This window comes from Sinocyclocheilus anshuiensis, unplaced genomic scaffold (genome assembly GCF_001515605.1).
Source record: "Sinocyclocheilus anshuiensis isolate Anshui unplaced genomic scaffold, SAMN03320099.WGS_v1.1 scaffold1163, whole genome shotgun sequence".
NCBI classification, from domain to species: Eukaryota; Metazoa; Chordata; class Actinopteri; order Cypriniformes; family Cyprinidae; genus Sinocyclocheilus; species Sinocyclocheilus anshuiensis.
Window position 1 is genome coordinate 917,071 of NW_015544295.1, and position 21,669 is coordinate 938,739.

General features: G+C 36.4%; 1 protein-coding gene across 1 annotated transcript in view; it reads left to right on the forward strand.

Annotated features, from left to right (window-relative positions):
- LOC107698076 (calcineurin-binding protein cabin-1-like) overlaps positions 1–15,773 on the forward strand; it is a 117,105-nt gene extending 101,332 nt beyond the window's left edge. Inside the window, exons 36-39 of the mRNA XM_016498989.1 lie at positions 10,531–10,816; positions 12,959–13,096; positions 13,975–14,159; positions 14,515–15,773. Of these exons, the coding sequence (XP_016354475.1) occupies positions 10,531–10,816; positions 12,959–13,096; positions 13,975–14,159; positions 14,515–14,658 (753 nt within the window). The 3' untranslated portion in view covers positions 14,659–15,773. The remainder of the gene's footprint in view (positions 1–10,530; positions 10,817–12,958; positions 13,097–13,974; positions 14,160–14,514) is intronic.
- The last annotated feature ends 5,896 nt before the right edge of the window (positions 15,774–21,669 follow it).

Consider the following 21,669-nt stretch of genomic DNA (forward strand, 5'->3'; position numbering starts at 1 on the left):
CGCTGCTATTTTTCATCTGCATCAATATGATTAGGCTGGTGTTGTAAGATAATATCTGGGCTATTTATCCCAATTTGAATGCCAGGTACAAAACCTTTATCTGTCTTTCCTGCAGTGCAGAAAAAAACATTGTTTTGATGTTTAAAATTGTATAAATATATTGTGCTGTGTTTTGAGATTGGGAATTTTATATGAAACAAACAAATATCACTAATTTTTTTTTTTAAATGTATTACTTTTTAGATGACAAATTACTAGGATGTAACGATATTATCAATATTGTGATATCGCGATAGCAAAACTGTCTCGATATTATCGTGGTCACATGACGGTAAAACGATAGGTCTTCCGAGCAAAAAGTGTCGTTTTTAAAATATATTTAAACTTCTTATTCTAACATAAAAGATCTTTAAAGTTGTGTTTTCGGCTGTTATGCTTTGGCACAGCATCTGTCAAACGAACTAAAACCGAAAGCACAATATGGCTTAATTCCTTCATCAAGTTTTTGCTGCGTGTTTTAAAGCGAAGCGTGCACATTGTTGAGGCGATCACAATCCGGTGTTTTCCGCTCCTCAGAACGGCTCTGTTCACAGTGAATGACTGCAGTAAACTCGTTTATTGCACGTGCTGCGAGTTTAGCGCGCGTTTGGGAACGCAAGAGCCACCGTTATGCTTTATTTTCAAGGCAGATGATTACAGCATTTCACTAGATTTGTTGTGAGACGCGTTTTTGTAAGCCTGTTTTCACTGAAGCTGGAGTTTTCCTTCAAAATAAAAGCTCTACTGTCGTTTCCGTCAAAATAAAAGCTTAAAAGTGCAGTATGAATTGCTGACAGCTAGCAGTTTAAATGCAGTCCAACTTCAAAATATCTCTTTCAAGTGTAGAAATTAGGAAAGAAGTATTGTAATTTCCCTACTGTAGTGTAAAGCAAAAATAATATACCTACGAAATATTCATTTTCATTTATTTTACAGTGCAATTGTTTCACAATGTATGACTATTACTGTCGTTGTTGTTATTATTATTATTATTATATTCTAATTTGTTTGGCTTCCTAAAACACCAGTGTGAATGTAATTTAGACTGAGACAGTATACCACAAATAAAAAGAGGGTTGAGTCCCCTTTAAAGTTAAGGTACAAGTCAATTCACTGACTTTTTTCTGACTTAAGTTTTCTTAGTTAAGTACATGGGTTGCAGCTCTTAATTTTGAACACTCAAAGTGCATTAGATAGAATAATTTAACTTTAAAATGTTAAAAAATGTATTTTTTCCCCCCAATTTTTCATTTGTCTTTTTTTTTTAAATATCACAATAAATACCGTATTGTGGACTTCATATCGTGTTATTATTGTATCGTGAGATTTTGATATTGTTACATCCCTACAAATTACAGAATTACTTAAAAAATAAGTAAAGTAAAATAAAGGGTTGTTTAGGTGTGCTTTTGTACTTTTATTTATTTCTGACTGTTTTATGTGTTTCACATATTTCACAAAATAAACAATTCTCAAAATTATAAAAAAAAAATCTTAAATATTACAATGTACAAAAAAAAAGACTTTCGGGAGTAAAACTATAAGGAACTATAATCACACAGAACTTTTCAAACATTTTGGGTTTTTAGATATTTTTATGTTTTTGAAGTCTCTTACGCTCATCAAGGCTGATTTTATTTGATCAAAAATATAGTAAAAACTGTAATATTGTGAAATATTATTACAATTTAAAAGAAAAAATTTCTATTGTAATATATTGTAAAAAATAATTTGCAAAAGCTGAATTGTCAGCATCATTACTCCAGTCTTCAGCGTCCCATGATCCTTCAGAAATAATTTTGATATGCTGATTTGGTGCTCAAGAAACATTTATTATTATTATTAATATTTGTTTCGGCTTGTTGATTGCTCTGTTGCAAATTTAAAATAAATTACAAGTCTTTAAGAAGACACAGCGAGTGTGGATCCCTTATTTGAAAGTTATTATTAATGTTGAAAACAATGTTGAAAAGTTTTTAAAAGTTGCTTAATATTTTTGTGAAAACTGTAATACTTTTTTTCAATGTTCGTTGATGACTAGAAAGTTTAAATGAACAGCATTAATTTGAAATAGAAATATTTTGTAACATTCTTGTGGGGGTTCTTCCATACGGAGACATTTGTAGAGCCATTAAAATATTATTTTATTAATAGCCAAAGTTCATCATTCGTTACGACTCATTGCATGGCTCATAAAAAAAAGAAAGAGGAAAAAACATATACACCACGTTACTGAGTTCTGGATCTTAGATGTTAACTTCAGGGATCCCTCACCAGAACTAACTCCATAAGGGGAATGAAACCCTTTTAACAAAACAGACCAAACCATTTATCGTACCAGGGGTCTCACACAATTCTAAATCAAACTTATTTACATCACACAAAAACATTTATATATCCAAATATGCAAAATCGCATTTACCACAAGCAATAGTGAAAACGATATACCACAAAAGAAAAACAAAAAGATAAGAATATTCAAATACAAACTATACATTTAACAACACACACACACACACACATAGGCTATCGTCCCAAACCTACATTTCCCATAATTCCCAACAAAGATTTAAGAGAAGTCAAAAATGCATTTTCTTTTAATTATAGGTCTCGGATCCACACTGCAGTCATGGATCCCTGCGGAACCACGCTTAAGATATTCAACTAAAACAATGAAATAAAGATTTCTTTTAAACCCATATCAGTGAAAACGATATACCACAAAAGAAAAACAAAAAGATAAGAATATTAAAATACAAACTATACATTTAACAACACACACACACATAGGCTATCGTCCCAAACCTACATTTCCCATAATTCCCAACAAAGATTTAAGAGACGTCAAAAATGCATTTTCTTTTAATTATAGGCCTCGGATCCACACTGCAGTCATGGATCCCTGCGGAACCACGCTTAAGATATTCAACTAAAACAATGAAATAAAGATTTCTTTTAAACCCATATTTGTCTAGATGTTTTTATTCAGTCACTAGCATGCACTCTAGTGACGAATTTACCTGGGTGCTATCGCATGATATGACACCCACCTTAAAAAAAAAAAAAGTATTAAATATTTTTAGATTAATGAAATATTTTTAATATGTTTGGATATTTAATAAAATATCTATTGTATCTTTATTTTGTGAAATGATTTTAATAGCATTTATTATAGCAAAACAATTTTAGATCATAATTAACACTGTTGTCAAATGCCAGTCAGCAGATCAAGTCTCACAAGCCTAAGTCTCAGTTTGGCAAATTAGACTGAATGAATCACCGGAGTCATTGGTCTGAATCTTGAAGACAGCTCTCTTGATTCTCACTGTGAAGTGCCTCAGATTTCTCAGTCACTCACTGCAGCACTGACTCAAAATAAGGCTACGTTTACACGACAACGATGTAGTCAAAAACGGAAAAGTTTTTCCCTTGCGGTTTTAAAAAGTTTCACGTATACATGACAACGTTTTCAAAACGATTCGCGTTTACACATATCCGCGAAAACGGCCAAAAACGCTCTATTATGTATGCCAGGGCAGTAGTTGGTGCTGTCACCTTGTAAGTAAACAGTACCTGTAGGGAAGAGACGATTATATGTTGTATATGATGCGTCTCTGCTGTTGGTTGTAATATTGGTGAAGTAAATCCACACTTCGCTGAAGAAGCGTTAGCAAACTTGAGCAGCAACAACAGTACCATGTACTCCACCATTGTTGTGTATGTTTGTTTGCGCTTGCCTTTAAAATCGACACGTACTGCGCATGTCTACATACCTAACATGTACTACAAAAAAAAAAAACCTAACACGTACTGCGCATGACGTCACCGTTTTCAAAGATTCCCGTTTTGGGTGTTTGTTTACACGGAAATGATAACGGTGGCGTTTTCCAAAACTTGCGCTTTGAAACCCGTTTTCACAAATATGCGTTTTCAGTCCCCAAAACGCCGTTGTCGTGTAAACAAACAGGCAAAACACATAAAAAGTTTCCCGTTTTTGGCTGAAAACTTTGTCGTGTAAATGGCCCCTAAGACGAGGACGGTTACTCTCTGACCTGCTCACAGCATTAATAAAGAATCACTAAAATTGAACACATCCTCTTTCCGCAGACTGTTTGAGGCGGTTTGTTTATTCAACAGGTCTCCCGTCTTTGTTGTTTACCTCAGAAGTCGTCTTGCTCTGAAGCAAGCAATGAAACAGGAAATGCGCCTATTGGTGGGAAGCGTGGGTTCATGCATTGGTTTGAGAGAGAGAGAGAGACTGAGTGGGTGGAGGGTGCTCATCACAAATGCTTCAGTGTATGTGATATACTGCAGAGCACTAACAAACCTGACTGAATTCAGTCACAGTCACACAATCAGTCACTGCACAATCATAACACACGTGTGTCATTTCAGAGGTTTTCTCTGAGATATCCAATTTGAGGCTGTTTAAGCTCTTTTTCTTTTTTTTCTTTACTGATTACTCAGTCATCTGACTGACAATTTTATCCTAAGTGACTTGCGGTACATTTATTACAGGCATATATTCCCCTGGAGCACAAGATTCTGTCATCATTTACTCACCCTTGTGTTGTTCTAAACCCATGTGTCTTTTTTTCTGGAAAAAAAAAAAGATTTCATGCACATTGATCTATATAATGAAAGCGAATCGAGCTCCAAAAATGACAAAAAGCACAATAATATTTGTCTGTACATCTGAAAATCTCATTACCATTCACTTCCATTCAAAAGTTTGGGGTTGGTAAGATGTTTAAATGATTTTGAAAATCTCTTATGCCTCCAAGGCTGCATTTATTTGATCAAATTTTGATTTTTTTTCTCAGAATCGCATGATGCAAACTTGTTTATATTGACTTTATAACACATAATTGCGAGGTTATATCTCGCAATTCTGACTTTTTTGTTGCAATTCTGACCTTTGTTTTTCTCAGAATTCCGGGATATAAACTCGCAATTCTAAAAACATGTCCCCCCCCCCCCAGAATTGAAATTTTTTTAAAACTCTTACTGAATAACTCGTACATTTTGATTTTGATCACATACATCAGATTTGTGAGATAAAAACTCGCAGTTACCTTTTTAATTTTTTTCAGTGGCAGAAATGGCTTCCATAGTCAATTCTTACTGAATAACTCGTACATTTTGATTTTGATCACATACATCAGATTTGTGAGATAAAAACTCGCAGTTACCTTTTTAATTTTTTTCAGTGGCAGAAATGGCTTCCATAGTTCTCAACCACTTTCATTGAATGGAAAAGAACAGTGTGAACCTGGGATGTCGTTAGACGCTTGTTTACTGAGGCACGAGTCGCACTTAAATACTGTAACTGATATAAAATGTTACTGATAAATCCTTGTCTGATATTGGAGATGACCGTGTACAAACCTAAGAATCATTTTGCTTGACAATATTTCAGCAATCATGTTGTGTGCATTTTCTATCAGCTGTTTAGAATCGGAAATGGCGATGCCAGTTTCGCCAACGAATCTCTCTTTTGATCTAATCGGTTAATTAGGTTTGCAAGTCAGAAACCAAAAATGGATGAGGTTGGAAATTGTATCTAGTACTACTGCAGGGATTAACAATGTTTGTCTGTATCTAACCCTAACTGTATCAAAATATGAAGACATGTTTTGATGCGGAGCCTCATACAGGTTTGAAATGACAAGAGGGTGAGTAAACTCAGAGTTTGAACCTCTGTGGTTAGTTGTTAACCACTAGGCTCCAACACCCTCTCGTTATAAAGCCCGTCGCTCCTGAACTACATGTGCAGCATCCAGCCACTTTTAAACCTCTGTAATTCCTCAATTGCTGTAATTGCTGAAGGTCCATTAACGTGTTTGGAGTTCATTAACTTGCTGTCAGTGGGTTGCTGTCTCTTTGTGCTGTCTGCTTCTCACTGACTATAAAGAGTCGCTCGCTCTCTCTCTCTCCATCTGCAGGTGCTGTGAAATTAGAGTTGTCATTTAAGGCTACGGGAAGAGCTGCTGTTGTTTTGAGAGGTTATGAATGATTTTGTTTGCTGTTTGTTGTCATTTGAGTAATCATGTGGCTTTTAGAGTGCAGGAGAAAGCGCAAATAGAGAGCAAATATATTTCACACTTGCAACTCCCATGTGTGGTACTGTGCATATGACTGTGTGGCGCTTTTTTTTTTAATGTGTTTTGTCCTGTGCATAGGGAAATGAAAACTGACTGTAAACAACATATGAATGTTACAAACATTTACCAACTTAAAGCATTACCCATGTGAACTGTGCAATTGGAGGGAAAAATGCTGCATTTTCAAATACATTTAAAATGCATTTCATACATGGATACCATAGCTTCCAATAGCACAGCATAAGCAGCGCCATCTAGCAACTGTGTATGTGGGACACCTTTACAATCTCAGCCAGGGTCCAAAATTAACAATCGCAAAGCAGCAAATGTGAGTAAAAATTGTTGAAACTTGATAACTAGCCGCTGCATGCTTCGGAGAGAATAATCTCTCCAATTTTGTAATGAGAATCGCTTTTAAATCTGCTGTCAAAAAAGGAGAAGCTTTAAGGTCTCACAGCAGTTTTCCACCAAAATGAATAATAATAATAATAATAAATGTTTTATTTAAATGATCAAATATTGTTTTTAAAGTATTATTATTAATATTATTGTATAGTCATTTTTGTCCTTAGCTGACCACATGCTTGCTATTACTATTGCTCATACTGAAGGTCCGAGTCCTATCTAGAGACTAGAATTGTCTTCGCAACCACATAAAAATGTGCTAAAGAACATTGAGGATCTTAGCAATGAAATAGCAATGCTCTGGAAACCAGCTACAACACCCTAGCATTGTGTGTCGAACAAACACCACTAAAAAGCTAGTCGCTACAGTTATTGTTACTACTATAAACATCACAATAGTGTGGGATCAAACACTTCTTTCTGAGTCATTCTGCTGTTTTGTTTAAATTGTTACTGCAGTTTTATTATGGGAACAATAACTATGGTTAGAAGGAAACGTTGGATACCATGATAAATAAATATTTTAAGGGCAATTTACTTAATATTTGGCTATGCGTTTATATGATTACATAATTACTGTATCAGATGATCAGCCGCTTGCCAACTGTCTGTTTACTTCCAATTACAAAAATCAGCCTCTTATGCAAATTGCAGGTCACAGTCACATTTCTGTGTACTAAAATAAAAATTGACACACATCCTCATTGGCATACCACTTTGTTGTCTAATACGCTTTTGTGTACAGTATGTTACTCCATATTTAAGCACACATACTCGTGTACATAAGCGCACATGGCCGAACACATGGGTTTGTGCTACTTGTATGTTAAAGCACGCTGTACCTTGCAGGAGCGTTTCCATAGTAACAGGATTGTGCCAGCGCACCTCCTGCGCTCCATGCAGCATAACTCTACACATGCATAACTGAACCTTACCATTAAATGAAAACGAATTCCTTCATTTCTACACCTCTCTCCATTAGCACTGTTTTAAGACTAGCCTCTGCTTTAGTGTGACCATTTGGCCCCCTTGTGGTCAAAATGTGCAGGTTGAGAACAGATGCTTGTCGCCATGTTGACATTGGATCAGATATTGTGGCTGAGAGATGAATCTTTGTTTATTTTTAATAAATAATGTCAGACTTGTGGGCTTGACCAGATATCTCAGATGGGACTGTAAGTTTATGGCTGCTTGTTTTTGGCATATTAGTATGCATTTAGTTAACTAATAATGGAATAAACTACTCTTTGAGTGTTGTTATACCTTGGAGTTAAGGCAAGGCACACCAAGGGCAGTAACTGTACCTATAAAGTTTTAATTAGGGCCCGAGCACCGATGGTGTGAGGACCCTATTGGAATTGCTCAGTTTCTTCTTCCTCTTCTCCAAAATCCATCGCATTTTTGAGGGCCTAAACATGCTCGAAAACTCATGAAACTTTGCACACGTGCCAGAAGTGGCGAAAATTTACATCTTATATGGACTTCAGAAGTGGGTGTGGCAAAGTGGCTCAATAGTGCGACCTATAATATTTCAACAAAGTCCCCCTCGAGCTATGTTTCACATACATGTATGAAATTTGGTAGACACATGTAACACACCAATACCTACAAAAAAGTCCCCCCCGGTACGAAGTCCGAAACCCAACAGGAAGTCTGTTATTTTTAATTTTCTTGGCAAGTTTTGTGCTGTTTTTGCCATTTTCAGGTGTTGCATTTAAACGAACTCATCCTAGAGATTTCAACAGATCAACACCAAATTTGGTCAGTGTAATCTAAAGCCCTTTATGACGTTAAATTGCGAAGATCTAGAGTTTTCGTTGAAGGGCGTGTCGGTGGCGGCCTGACAAACTTCGATGTTTCGCCATGAAACAGGAAGTTGTTATAACTCAAGCATACAACTCAAGTCCGATCTGCCCCAAACTTCACGTTTTATTAGAGTCCTGTCCTGAACACATGCCCATGCCCATATTCAGTTATAGTCATAGCGCCACCAGCTGGCAACAGGAAGTTTGGCACATATGAATGACTTTGACATTTTTAAATGCATATTGCTGACCGTTCGCTGTTTTTCTTAAAGCCACCTGGTGGCGGTGAGCCCGGGTGCGAGGGCCCTTTCAATGCTGCTTGCAGCTTTAATTGCCATTAGAATTCAAAAGCTTTTTTCCCCCTAACTGAAATTATGCCTTTTAAATTCGAATATAATTAGAATTTTGATAATATTTAAGTGGAAAATTCGAATTTAGTTTTTCAGTCATTTTGACAGCCCTATTACACACTAACTAAAGTTAAAAAGGTGAAATCACAATCAACCACCCCTTTAAAAGAACCTTCTTTGTCTTATTGTGAAGATAATTTAAAAAAATCTTTTTCCACTTTAAAAAAACCTTTGGTGGAATGGAAAGATTCCAAAAATGTTAAAGGTTATTCTTGGAACCATCAATGCCAATAAAGAACCTTTATTTTTAAAAGTGTAGAAACTTCTTAGCAATGCCCTGGCAATCACGTGTACTTCTATAACTACAGAATATGTTTGTAAAAAATGTTATTGCTGTATTACGATTCATGAATTTACCTCTTGCATGATAAAATGTGCAAAACAAATCTCAGATGCATTAAAGGAGACACCTTCAGAATTTCATAGAAACTTTGGGGGTGATGTCTTTTGACTTGGGCCGGTAAGCAAACATCTTACAACGCCCTAGCAACCACCCAGATCACCTTAGCAACCTTTTTTTGTTCTAGCTTCACACACACAAGCACCACTCATATTTTCTTCTGAATAAATATGCTGCAGCTTCATAAGCTACCATCCTTCCTACTGGAAGTTTTACTGAACATTAGTGCACAAAACCAAGATGTGATCCGCACCGGCCCAACACTTCTGAGAGAGAGACGGAGCGAGGCTCTCCAGAAAGAGAGAGTGCGTGGTCATTTGATCAGCTATTGGCTGCGGTTTGGCTTTGTTGCTATGGCAACAGCTGGTTCTGTTGTGGTGTAGTTTGTTTGTGGAGCCATGAGCGTGTCCCTGAGTGCTTCTCTCAAGACACACACACAGGACCCAGAGCAGTTTAGTTTGTTTGCCTGTTCGCTTGCTTTTTCTACTGAATTTTGTCCATTTTGATAGAGGGACCTTGAGAGGGCAAAAATGAAACACTAGTTCACAGGTAGGCCTCACGGATGCAGCTGATTGGATGTTCAAGTTTGTAGCATGAGCTTTTGATTGGATATTTGCTCAACAAGTGTGTTTCCTGCTCATTGATTGGTTGTTTTAGTGGCTGCATTGCTGTTGTACTAATTCTAAGAGTTAAAATGCTGCTTGTTGAATACTATTTGGTTTATAATCGTTTATTTTAAAACTGTAGTATGCAACAGCATGACCTCATTACATGTTTATAATTTAGCGAGTTACCATCTCAGAAATACAGTACCATTTAAAAGTTTGGGGGACAGTACAAAATGTATTTGAAAGAAATTACGTTTTTTATTCAGCAAGGATGCATTAAGTTGTGACAGTAAATACATTTAAAGGTGACACTAAAGACTTTTATAATGTGTCAAAAGATTTTTATTTCAAATAAATGCTGTTTTGTTTTTTATTAACCAAAGAATCCTGAAAAAATGTGTCAGTTTCCACAAAAATATGAAGCAACACAACTGTTTTTAATACTGATAATAATTAGAAATGTTTCTTGAGCTTCAAATCAGCATATCAGAATGATTTCTGAAGGATCATGTGACACTGAAGACTTTCAGCTTTGCATCACAGGAATAAATTACATTTTAAGATATACTCAAACAGAAAACTGTTATTTTATTTGTTTATAATGGTTATTTATAATAAGTTGTACAAGAAGGTCATCAGCTTATTTTAAACTTTGTTTCTCTTACTGTTTCTTTCAGTCACTTTTTCTTTGGCTCCATTAAAGTATTGAAAGAGATGGTCAACTCATGGCACTGTTTTTCTGTCCCATCTGTCTCTCAGATCTCCGGTGATGCACCCAGCACTCCCAAGTTTAGTAAAGACCAGCGAGACTTCTTCTTCCCAGCATCGTTCTCCACACCGTGCCTCCACACACACACGTACCCAGCACCAACGCAGGACGGGGAGGCCAAGCTGAGCAAGACCCCTCGACCGCTTCTCATACAGACGCAGACACACAGCACTCCAACACAGATCTACTGCCCGCCCTCCAGCCAACCCGACCAATCACAACAGCGAAAGACGCCTTGCCAGCCAATAGCAAGCATGGCCTTCTTGCCTCACACAGGTACAGCATCTATAGGCTTTCTTGTTGGCTTTTAAATTACTGAAATAATTTTGGAAGTGACTCATAAATAAATCTACTGTGTATAACACTTAGCATACTACGTAGCATACTATTCACTGCATACTGTGCAATATATAATTCGTATACTTACTAGTACAGCATGATTTAGTGAGTGTGCAGGTTTAAATTAGTACACTTATCAGCTGTCCAGTTATCATCTCAGAAATACACTACCATTCAAAGGTTTGGGGTCAGTAAGATTATTTTAGTGGAAGACATTAATTCTTTTATTCGACAAGGGTGCATTAAACTGACGAAAAGTAACAGTGAGAACTTTTATAATGTTATAAAATAATTATATTTCAACTCAATCTTTTAAACTTTCTGTTCATCAAAGAATCCTGAAAAAAAATCTATCAGGGTTTCCACAAAAATATTAAGCAACACAACTGTTTTGAACACTGATGATAATATGAAATGTTTTTTGAGCAGCAAACCCGCATATTAGAATGATTTCTGAAGGATCATGTGACTGAAGACTGGAGTAATGGATGCTGAAAATTCAGCTTTACATCACAGAAATAAATTATATTTTATAAATCATTACAAAATATTTTATTTGTAATGATATTTTACAGTGTCATAGATTGTACTGCATTTCTGATCAAATAAATGCAGCTTGGAAGACTTTTTAAAAAAAAATGTATTTTACCATCCCAAACCTTTGGTAAATATGGTTGTTGTGCGTTTTTATTTCAATTTTGTAGACTAATAAATGAAAGAGAATATGAATATATCATATATTAAAGAATAATAAAGAGAAAAACAGTAATTAATCACACTTGAAAGGTCAAGTTGAGTGCACTGCATTGTGGGATACATTATTCCATGAAGTTTGCTCTGTTGTATACTAGACATTTTGGCAAAGGTAGTAGGTCATGTGGGTATAGTTTGCATACTGAAAAGCTGCAGGCTATGCGCAGTACACTGCATACTAAAAAGTAGCATGGTAGTTTATTTTGAATTCCAACACACCCCTTTTAGTAGATGCTGCTTTGATTTGACACTCATTTGACCGTTCCCACATTTGTCCAGCAGAGGGCGTGTTTGTTCATGAAATTATACATTCTGTTTATGATTTATACTTTATGTAACCACTGCATGCTAGGGATCAACATGCAGCTTATAACTTCAGTATACTCACTCTCATTACTAATACAAAGTCTGTCTCATTTCTTCTTCTAAGATCCACACGCAGAAAGACTGTGTTCGCTGTGTCTCGTTTAGGCAGATGTGTTCTTTGCTTCATACTCGGTTGCTAAGGAAACAAGGATGAAGTGTCCAAGTACATGATTGTGTTAAGTGTGCATGTATACAGCAGAAAGGCCCTGTGTGTGTCCTTGAGGCCAAATGAAAGTGCATGCACTACTACATAATCACATTTGTGTCAGTCAGCTCAATCTTTGAAATGCAGTCACAGTTTGTACCATATTAAACCTCGTCAAAAATTCAATTGTCAAGTGACATTAACATGCATAGTCATCATAAACATACTTAGATGCACACAGACACTGGCACTGTATTATTGTTTACAGTCAGTGGTTATTATTAAGCCCATTAAATAATGTTGTCACTCTCACAACCATAGTAACCTCAATCTTTGACAACACTCTATCTCAGACGTATTTTATTCCGACACTTTAGTGAAGACTGAAAAATAAATGCAGATGTTAAAGTCAATAAACTTCATAAAAAAAAGCTTAATAAACAAAATATAGTTATTAGAAAATGGTTAAACATTAAAAAAGGTAGAAATTAAATTAGAAATGTTGATTTTGCAACTAACTGAAAGAAATTTAAGCGAAAAGCTGAAATAATATTAAGCTAAATAGAAATATAAAAAATGTAAAAAGCAAAGAACAAATGTAATAAAATGTAACTGCAAATTTTAACATAAATGTTCATTCAAAATACTAATAAATGCTGTAATAGTATATAAAAACTAAAATATTATGCATTTGATGCATTAGTACAGAATTCAGTTGATGTTGCACCCACAAAATGTGGCCCATCTGATCATATTTTTGGGTCTGAATGATCTGTTTACTAATGGCACATGTCTCTGTATGTTTGTGTCTGCAGAGGATAGAGAGGAGCCGGTTACTGAGGGTCTGCTGTACCGCCAACAGGAGTCCCATCTGTGCCAGCAGATGAAGATGGCCACCGTCTCTCAGATTCACAGTCACGAGCCCCCGTCCTGCTCAACACTCACCAGCACAGGTAACGTCTGCTCACGATTGAGAGGTTTTCTGACATTTTTAAAGCAGATAATATTTTATCCTGCAAGGGTGCATCAACTTGTTCAGAATCAGAAGTGACAGCATGGGCGTCGCTAGGCCATTTTTAGGGGGGCTATATACTACTCAGCCCCCCTAAAATTTAGCTCCATAAACTGTACACGAATTTGTGATCGCCTCAGTCCCATTTAAATTTCATATTAAAACGGCGGCAGACTTCGATCGGCTCCTCCCCTTCTTTCAGCGCGCAGAGCGAGAAACAGAGGACAAAATGAAAATCCTAGAATCGCCCCTGAGTGACAGTAAATCATTTTATAGTGTTACAAAATGCTGCTCTTGTTAACTTTGTTCATTGAAGGGTCCTGAAAAATATTTCACAGTTTCCACAAAAATATGAAACAGCACAGCTGTTATTAACATTGATGATAATAAGAAATGTTTTTGAGCAGCGAATCAGCATTTTATGCTGATCTCTGAAGGATCATGTGACACTGAAGACTGGAGTAATGATGCTGAAAATACAGCTTTGCATCACATGAATAAACTACATTTTAATATATATTCAAATAGAAACCAGTTATTTTCAATTGTAATAGAATTACACAATATTACTGTTTTTACTGTATCCGTGATCAAATAAATGCAACTTTGATGAGCATAAGAGATTTTTCAAAAACATTGAAAAATCTTACCAACCTCAAACTTTTAAACATTAGTGTAATTAATTAATTAATATATATTATTATAAATATACACAAATAATTATATAACACCTATTCATTCTCGACTTTAATGACCCACATTTACAATACAGTCATCTAAACTAAGAAATACATTTTTTTTGTCAATGATTGTTTACAGAAAGTGACCAGTCAGAGCAGGCAGATGCGTGTCGCATCCGGTCCAGAATTCCACCCAACATGCCCAAACTGGTGATCCCCTCCACAGTCACTAAATTCCCCCCAGAGATAACAGTCACGCCCCCCACGCCCACCCTGCTCTCCCCGAAGGGTAGCATCTCTGAGGAGACCAAACAGAAACTCAAGGTTGGTGTTCTTGTGTCACTGATATTCATTCCTATTTCAAAGGAAAGCAGATAAGCCCTTTGCAATATTAAAACATCAACAGATACAATGACTCAAAACATATATGACCCTGCAGCACAAAAGCAGTCTTAAGTCGCTGGGGTATATTTGTAGCAATAGCCAAAAATACATTGTATGGGTCAAAATGATCGATTTTTCTTTTATGCCAAAAATTATTAGGATATTAATGTGGTCCAGGGTCACATATTTGAACACGTTTAAAATGTGGTATTTTCAAGTATTTCTGGGGCCACTGTAATATCATCAGATGCTCTTTTAAAACGTTCTCCTTCTCATTGTCTGGTTTTCCCATCAGAATGTGATCCTGTCCTCTCAGTCGGCAGCTAACGTGAAGAACGACACTCTCGCTCAGCCCGCTTTAGAGGTGCAAGAGACGTCGAGTCTGGAATCCTCTATGGAAAGCGAGTCGGATGAAGAAGATGACTACATGGACATTTGAACGGTCAGGCTTTGAGCTGCACTGCTGCAGAACTCTCAAGCTGAGCTCGGAAGCGAAATCTCCTTATTTAAATGTGTAGCTGTAGCTAATCGTTGACGGTTTTGTCTTTGTCCGTTTTTCTATAGCGCGTTTTCTCCGCTGTATGCACGTTTTTCAGCGAAAGGGCTTTTTCCTACCCTGGCACTTGTGTACTGTTGGTTTTGCTCCTTTGCTGCTAAGCATGGACTGGGTTTCTATGTCGTTTTGTAGATTTTTTTTGTAGTTCACTTTGTACGATCCTGCAAAGTGCCATTTGTTCTCAAAACGACGCTCACACAGTGGAATCATGGAAAATCGGTACAAAATCATTTCCTAAAGGATGGATTATGTAATATTGACAGTTTGTGTAATGCAGTTTACTCACTCAGAGTTTCCTGGGCATTAAATCCATCACGACGTTGTTTACAGATTTAAGAGGAAGTGAACTGTGCTTGACGTTTGGTAAAAAAAAACATGATTCATATCACAACCAAGTTTCAATGGCATTGTAACCAAACGTGGAATATCCCCTCGAGACGTCAGCATGCAAACGTGATGGTTTTTTTTACAGCCGTGTGGACATGTATCTCTGTTTTCCTGCTTATGTGTTCGAATTATTTTGCATGGAGCATCACGTTTGATTGGTTGTCCATGCTTTAGCTACTGGCTTTTTATATATATATATATAACATTTTGGAGTATTTAAACCACCACAAGTTCCATTTGAGTTGTGTTACTGTTACTGTCTCACATTTTTTACCTGATTTCATGTTTTCATTTGTAGTTTTATTACATTTCCATTTGAGGATCATAAACAACAGCGGCTGAAAGGGCAAAGCATGTCAGTCTTATCACCAGCACTGAGAAGATGTGACTATTATTCATATCACAATTGAAATATGAATGTGATCTAACTAGCTACAGAAGTATTGACTTAATGTTTTATTTTTATTTTTTCAAGATTATGCCAAGATGTATAAATTACACATTTGTTAAATAAGATGAAAAGGCCTAAAAATGGTGCTGATCCCTTATTTTTGGCTTTTTAAAATAATCTTTAAATGGAAATTTCACCCAAAAATGGCAGTTTGTTTATTATTTATTATACGCATATTTTTTTTCTGTGGAACACAAAAGGAGAAATTGAATAGAACGTTCACGCTGCTCTTTTCCATACAATGAAAGTGGATGGAGACCAGAGGGTGTCAGGTTCCCAAAATTACAAAAAGCACTAAAAAATAGTCCATATAACTTGTGCATTCTATTCCAAGGCATTTGATACTTTTGCATGAGGAACAGACTGAAATATAAGCGATTTAAATCTCTCAAATCTCGTTGACGTTTGTGTATATTCTAATATGGTACATCAACCAGATTTTCAGTGAATAATGAATAAAATTTTGGACTGTTCTTCAATTAAGACTATTAAATGCCTTTGAAGTCTTGGAAATATTGCACACAAGCCATATGGACTGCGTTTATGGTGCTTTTTTGGAGCCTTTGGTCACCATTCACTTTCATTTTATGGAAAAGAGCAGCATGAACATCCTGCCAAACATCTCCTTTTGGAGTTTATATTGACAAGATGGTAAGAAAATGAAGACAGAAACTCACTTTTTGGGTAAATTTTCCCTTTAACCTAAGAGAAGTGCCCAAACGTTAAGTTGCATTGAGGTTATGTTCTTGACTTGTGGGATTTTGTTTCAGTTTGGAGTAGCGCTGCTTTCTTGGAGCATTAAGAGCATGTCTGACTGATTGTCTTTTTGCGTTTATGGTGCTTTTTTTGGAGCCTTTGGTCACCATTCACTTTCATTTTATGGAAAAGAGCAGAATGAACATCCTGCCAAACATCTCCTTTTGGAGTTTATATTGACAAGATGGTAAGAAAATGAAGACAGAAACTCACTTTTTGGGTAAATTTTCCCTTTAACCTAAGAGAAGTGCCCAAACGTTAAGTTGCATTGAGGTTATGTTCTTGACTTGTGGGATTTTGTTTCAGTTTGGAGTAGCGCTGCTTTCTTGGAGCATTAAGAGCATGTCTGACTGATTGTCTTTTCAAGTGAATGATTTTCTCGTGACATGTCTGTATGTGGACGCCGCCGTGTTTCCCCACCAGATAATTTCCAGATGTGTTATAGACGGAGGAGTGTGTTTTACCGAACGTTTTCTACTTGTAGAAGGATAAATAGCTACCAGTATTTTTTTGAGTGCAGAATTTTTCAATACAAGTAGAAAAGACTTTGAAGGGATGAAATGTTTCGATGCAATGGGCATGTGTGACCAAACTACCTGTAAACAGATAAAGAGATGTTTCTATTTTTTCCTCTTTGTAAAATAATAATTTGTTTGTTGTTGTCTTTTGTATGCTGTCTCTATGCTTGTGTTTAGAATGTAAGACGGCGGCGGAGGTGGATTTATGCTCTTGTCTCTCTCTAGAGATGGGAGGTTTTCTGTGCTCTTTGGAGATTTATGGGGTATTGCTGTCCTCAGGCTTTTTTCTGAGAAGGTTGATATTTCTGACTTGCTGCATTGATGATATCACAAAACCAAAAATACACTTACAACATTTTTACCTGATCTTTGTTGTTTGGTTATTTTTTGAGATTACAAAGACATTATGAAATCAAACTAATGCTAGTGTACACTTAAAGTCATCATGAAATGACAGTTCACCCTATTTTGTGAATGCATGATATTCTAAACATTCTAAGCAAATGTATTTTTACAAAATAATCACGATTCAGCAGTAACTTTCATACAAGAACCTATACTAAATTTAGTTAGAAAAAAATGTAGGAACAACTGAAACCACATGCAAAAATGGGTGGCCTGTTAAGTGTTACAATGAAATTTTATATATATATATATATATCTATTTATACAATACAATTATTTTTCAGTGCCTTCCCTCAAGTTACCCATTCATAGATGATTGTGTGTATACACATGCATGCTGTTTCTATAAAATCTCTCCACTTTTTGACCTTTATTCCATAACGGGAGTTATGAGAAATGATGACCTCATCGTACTGTAATCATCTTGGGCTGAAGACCACCCCGTCTTGGCCATGTCAAAGGCCGAGTCCAGGCTGGTGTGAAGCACTCAGACTTGAGGAAGTCAGAGGTTTCTTATGAAGTGCTGCCAATGTGTCATTTTAGTCCCTTTGTCAGGCACACTACACTCTGGGTTTGTTTTCTTACATATGGGACCAAATGTGTGTCAGATCTTTTTTAGGGCATGTGGGGGGGTGGGTGGTGATTGTTTGCCTCCTGTGTACGTCTGCTGGCCTCCATCTGACTGAATACCTATGAGTCATAATTAGGGCTGCACGATAAATCGCATGCGATATTTAATGCGCATCTTATCAGTAAAGCCGGTTCTGTAATCAGCGGTAAATCTCCATCACCTGCGGGCTTTCACATTGAGCAGCATTAACTACACAGAGCCGTTGTTCACTGACGAGAACCGGCTTTCTGACAAGATGCGCGTTAAATATCGCATGCGATTTATCGTGCAGCCCTAGTCATAATGTATATTTGGACTTTGATCTAAATTAAGGCCAATATGTAGTTCTGTAGTTCGGTTGAGGCAGTTTAGATGAGCGCTGTAAGGAAACTGGCCTTTAGTTCAGGTGAATGAGCCAAGTGGCCTTGGGCTATTTCTTGTAGTAAATGCTCAAATGTACTCAATGACATGCCCTGACATGTTGACGGCATTTTAATCATATGCTAAATATACTGGAATAAAAACAGCATCTAAAGAATATCTAAAGAAAAAATGTGTTTTTGTTTTTAGTTGGTCTGTGATATCGTGAACAAAATCTAAAACTACAAAGAAAAAAAAAAGTTAATTGAAATAAAGCTGAACTAAAATGTAAATACTGGATAAAAAACTTTAACTTAAAACTTAAAAATAAGTTTAAGTACTACTAATAATAAAACTGAATCGTAGTGTAAAAAAAATAATGAAATATATAAATATAGTATATAAATAATATACTATACTATATATAATATAGTTATCATATATATATATATATAAACTAAATATTATAATACATAGTATATAATAGTATATAAATAATACTAAAATAACACTACAGTAGGTATTTGAACTTGGTCGGACATATAGACCTTCGGAACTACAAATATTAAAATAATGTTTCCTTTGGAAATAAAAAAAAAAACCTGGAAATTTTAAAGAATTTTTAAAATTATCAAAAAAAAAAAAAATCCTGGAATACTGGATAAAAAACTTTAACTTAAAACTTAAAAATAAGTTTAAGTACTACTAATAATAAAACTGAATCGTAGTGTAAAAAAAATAATGAAATATATAAATATAGTATATAAATAATATACTATACTATATATAATATAGTTATCATATATATATATATATAAACTAAATATTATAATACATAGTATATAATAGTATATAAATAATACTAAAATAACACTACAGTAGGTATTTGAACTTGGTCGGACATATAGACCTTCGGAACTACAAATATTAAAATAATGTTTCCTTTGGAAATAAAAAAAAAAACCTGGAAATTTTAAAGAATTTTTAAAATTATCAAAAAAAAATAAATCCTGGAAATTTACATTTATGCATTTGGCAGATGTTTTTATCCAAAGCTACTTGCATTGCATTTAAGGTGTACATTTTTGCGTGCAATTGATGATTTTAAAACCATAGAACCTTCTCCAGTGAGCAAGAACAACTGGGGGAAAAAATCATTGAAATTCATGGAACAAACACTATGGGAATCCTGTAAAAGCTTGGTGTCCAATGCCAGTTCTGTATGATTGTGGCATTCATTTACTCTAGCCTTATTGCATTTCTGCATCATCCAGTTTAACGTCCTCGTCGTCCCCCCTGACGGCTGTACCTGAGCACTTAAAGTGGCCAGTTAGAGCATCAAAAGGGAAGATTGCATGGCTAATGCAGGGAAAGGTGTGAGATTTCTCGTCGGCCCATAGCGGGGGGCTCTTTATAGACCCCACAGCCGTCTGATCCCAGCCCGGAGTGCCTGTGTATTGGCAGCTGTTAAGCTATTGAGTGACGATACATCCACACAAGGCACAGCAAATGGCAGAGGCGGCTAACACCTCCTGACTTTAGTGTCTGCGATACGGGACGGATGCAGAGCTGAGCTGGAGGAAGAAGAGATTTAAGACATGTTGAGTATCCGACCGAGTGACAGTGTTTGATTCTTTCCAGAATGTCCTGCATGCTGAAACGCTTCGACTCTCAGATGAAGAAAAATCTCTGGGATATTATGCGATTAACTTGGCGTAATAAGAGAAAACAATTTCTTCATTCTCGTGAGCCAAAATGCAGTGAAAAGCAGAAAGAAAGCAATGTGTTGTGGTCTTGGCCATGACATTGCCACTTCCTCCAGTTCGTCCTTTCTGACCTATCCGTCCTTTTCTCTCTCTCTCTCACCCAAACTGTCACCCGTCCTAAAAACCAGCAGCAAAGCTGGTTTGAGATCAGCTGATGGAGTCCCAAAGCAAACACATGAAGCCCAGCGTGAGTGCGGCGCGTCCCAGCGGGACTCTCTTGATCCCTGTGGGGTCTACAGTAGGAAACCTCCTGTAACGTTTAGATACGACACTTCACGGAACCATACGTTTCCTCTAAAGAGCAGCCATGTGTTTTCAGTTACACATTAATGATGTTCTAACCTGATCAAAGGGGATATGGATCATTTTATGATGCGCTTCACAGATTTGGAGGGTTAAGCAAAAGTCAGTGAGGGAAAGTTTGACCTTTTGCAACTCACGTTTGCTGTGTCACTATACCATGGCATTGGTTTCTTGAAACTGAAGGATATTTAGCCTCACAAGGCTGTATTTATTGTCATAAGAAAAGTAAAAAATGAAACCGATATGACTCCTAGTGTAAGCTTTGAGAAGTATCTTTAGGGAATGGTACAATCTCTTACCATAATTAACCCGTCTAATGTGTCTGATTTCCAAGCGTATAAGCACCTCGCAGGTGTTAATAAGCCAGCGAGTTCATGTCTCACATGCCTGGCTTTAAAATGGAGGCTGGTGTCCGTTTCAACGACTGACTTGTTTCAAATGACAGCATTAGCTCTTTACACGCTAGCTTATGCTAAGCTCATTTCTTCCAACCTGATTACATGAGAAAACAACTATTTTAGGAGGTGGAATTTTTGTATGAATTCATATAATTTATACAAAAACATGTTTTTAGGAAAAAAAGCATGAAGATCTGACCCTAAACCTAACCATCAGTGGACCATAGGCAGATCCTAATTGTACAAAATTTTGATTTTGACTTTAAAATGAAACTGGGTGAAAGTGCATGATTCAATTTCAATGGTACTTGAGTAAAGCGCAAATTCACAGAAATATGTAATTGAATTTAGGTACTGAATACTGTAGTAAGTACTCAAGTAATTTACACCAACCACAAACCTAGTCTAGTGTAAAATGTCTGAAATGTGTCTGAAAGTCACTCTGATCACACATAATGATAAATAGCATGAGTGCTAATGCAAGCATGCCACCGGTGGATTTCGTTTAGGAAAACTATACGTTAGTCTTGCAGCAATGTGTGCGTAACCTCAGAGGAGTGAGGAGAGCCACGCGCCACGTGTGAATCATACTGACCAGTATCAGGTGAAGGAAATGAAACCTGGCCATCACACCTTCATGATGGAAAGATAGCTAAACGTGTGTTTGGCTAACGTCTTCTGTCGTTTTCTCCAGGCTTAGGCCTCTCAATGTTAATCTCCAGAGCGACTCTGAGGTGTGAGGGGTTTTCGATGCTCTTCTTTACTTTGTATAGATGAATTTGAGTATAAGACTAACACAGATCCTCCTAGACTACCTTATATTCCCAATCAATACGATCCCAGCTTTTGAGGGCTTTTAGCTCGTAAAAAAAATGCGTCTCCGATTTAACTGCTGCTTTAAGAACAAGTGTTTTAATCTTCTTTATTGCAGTCACTAAAA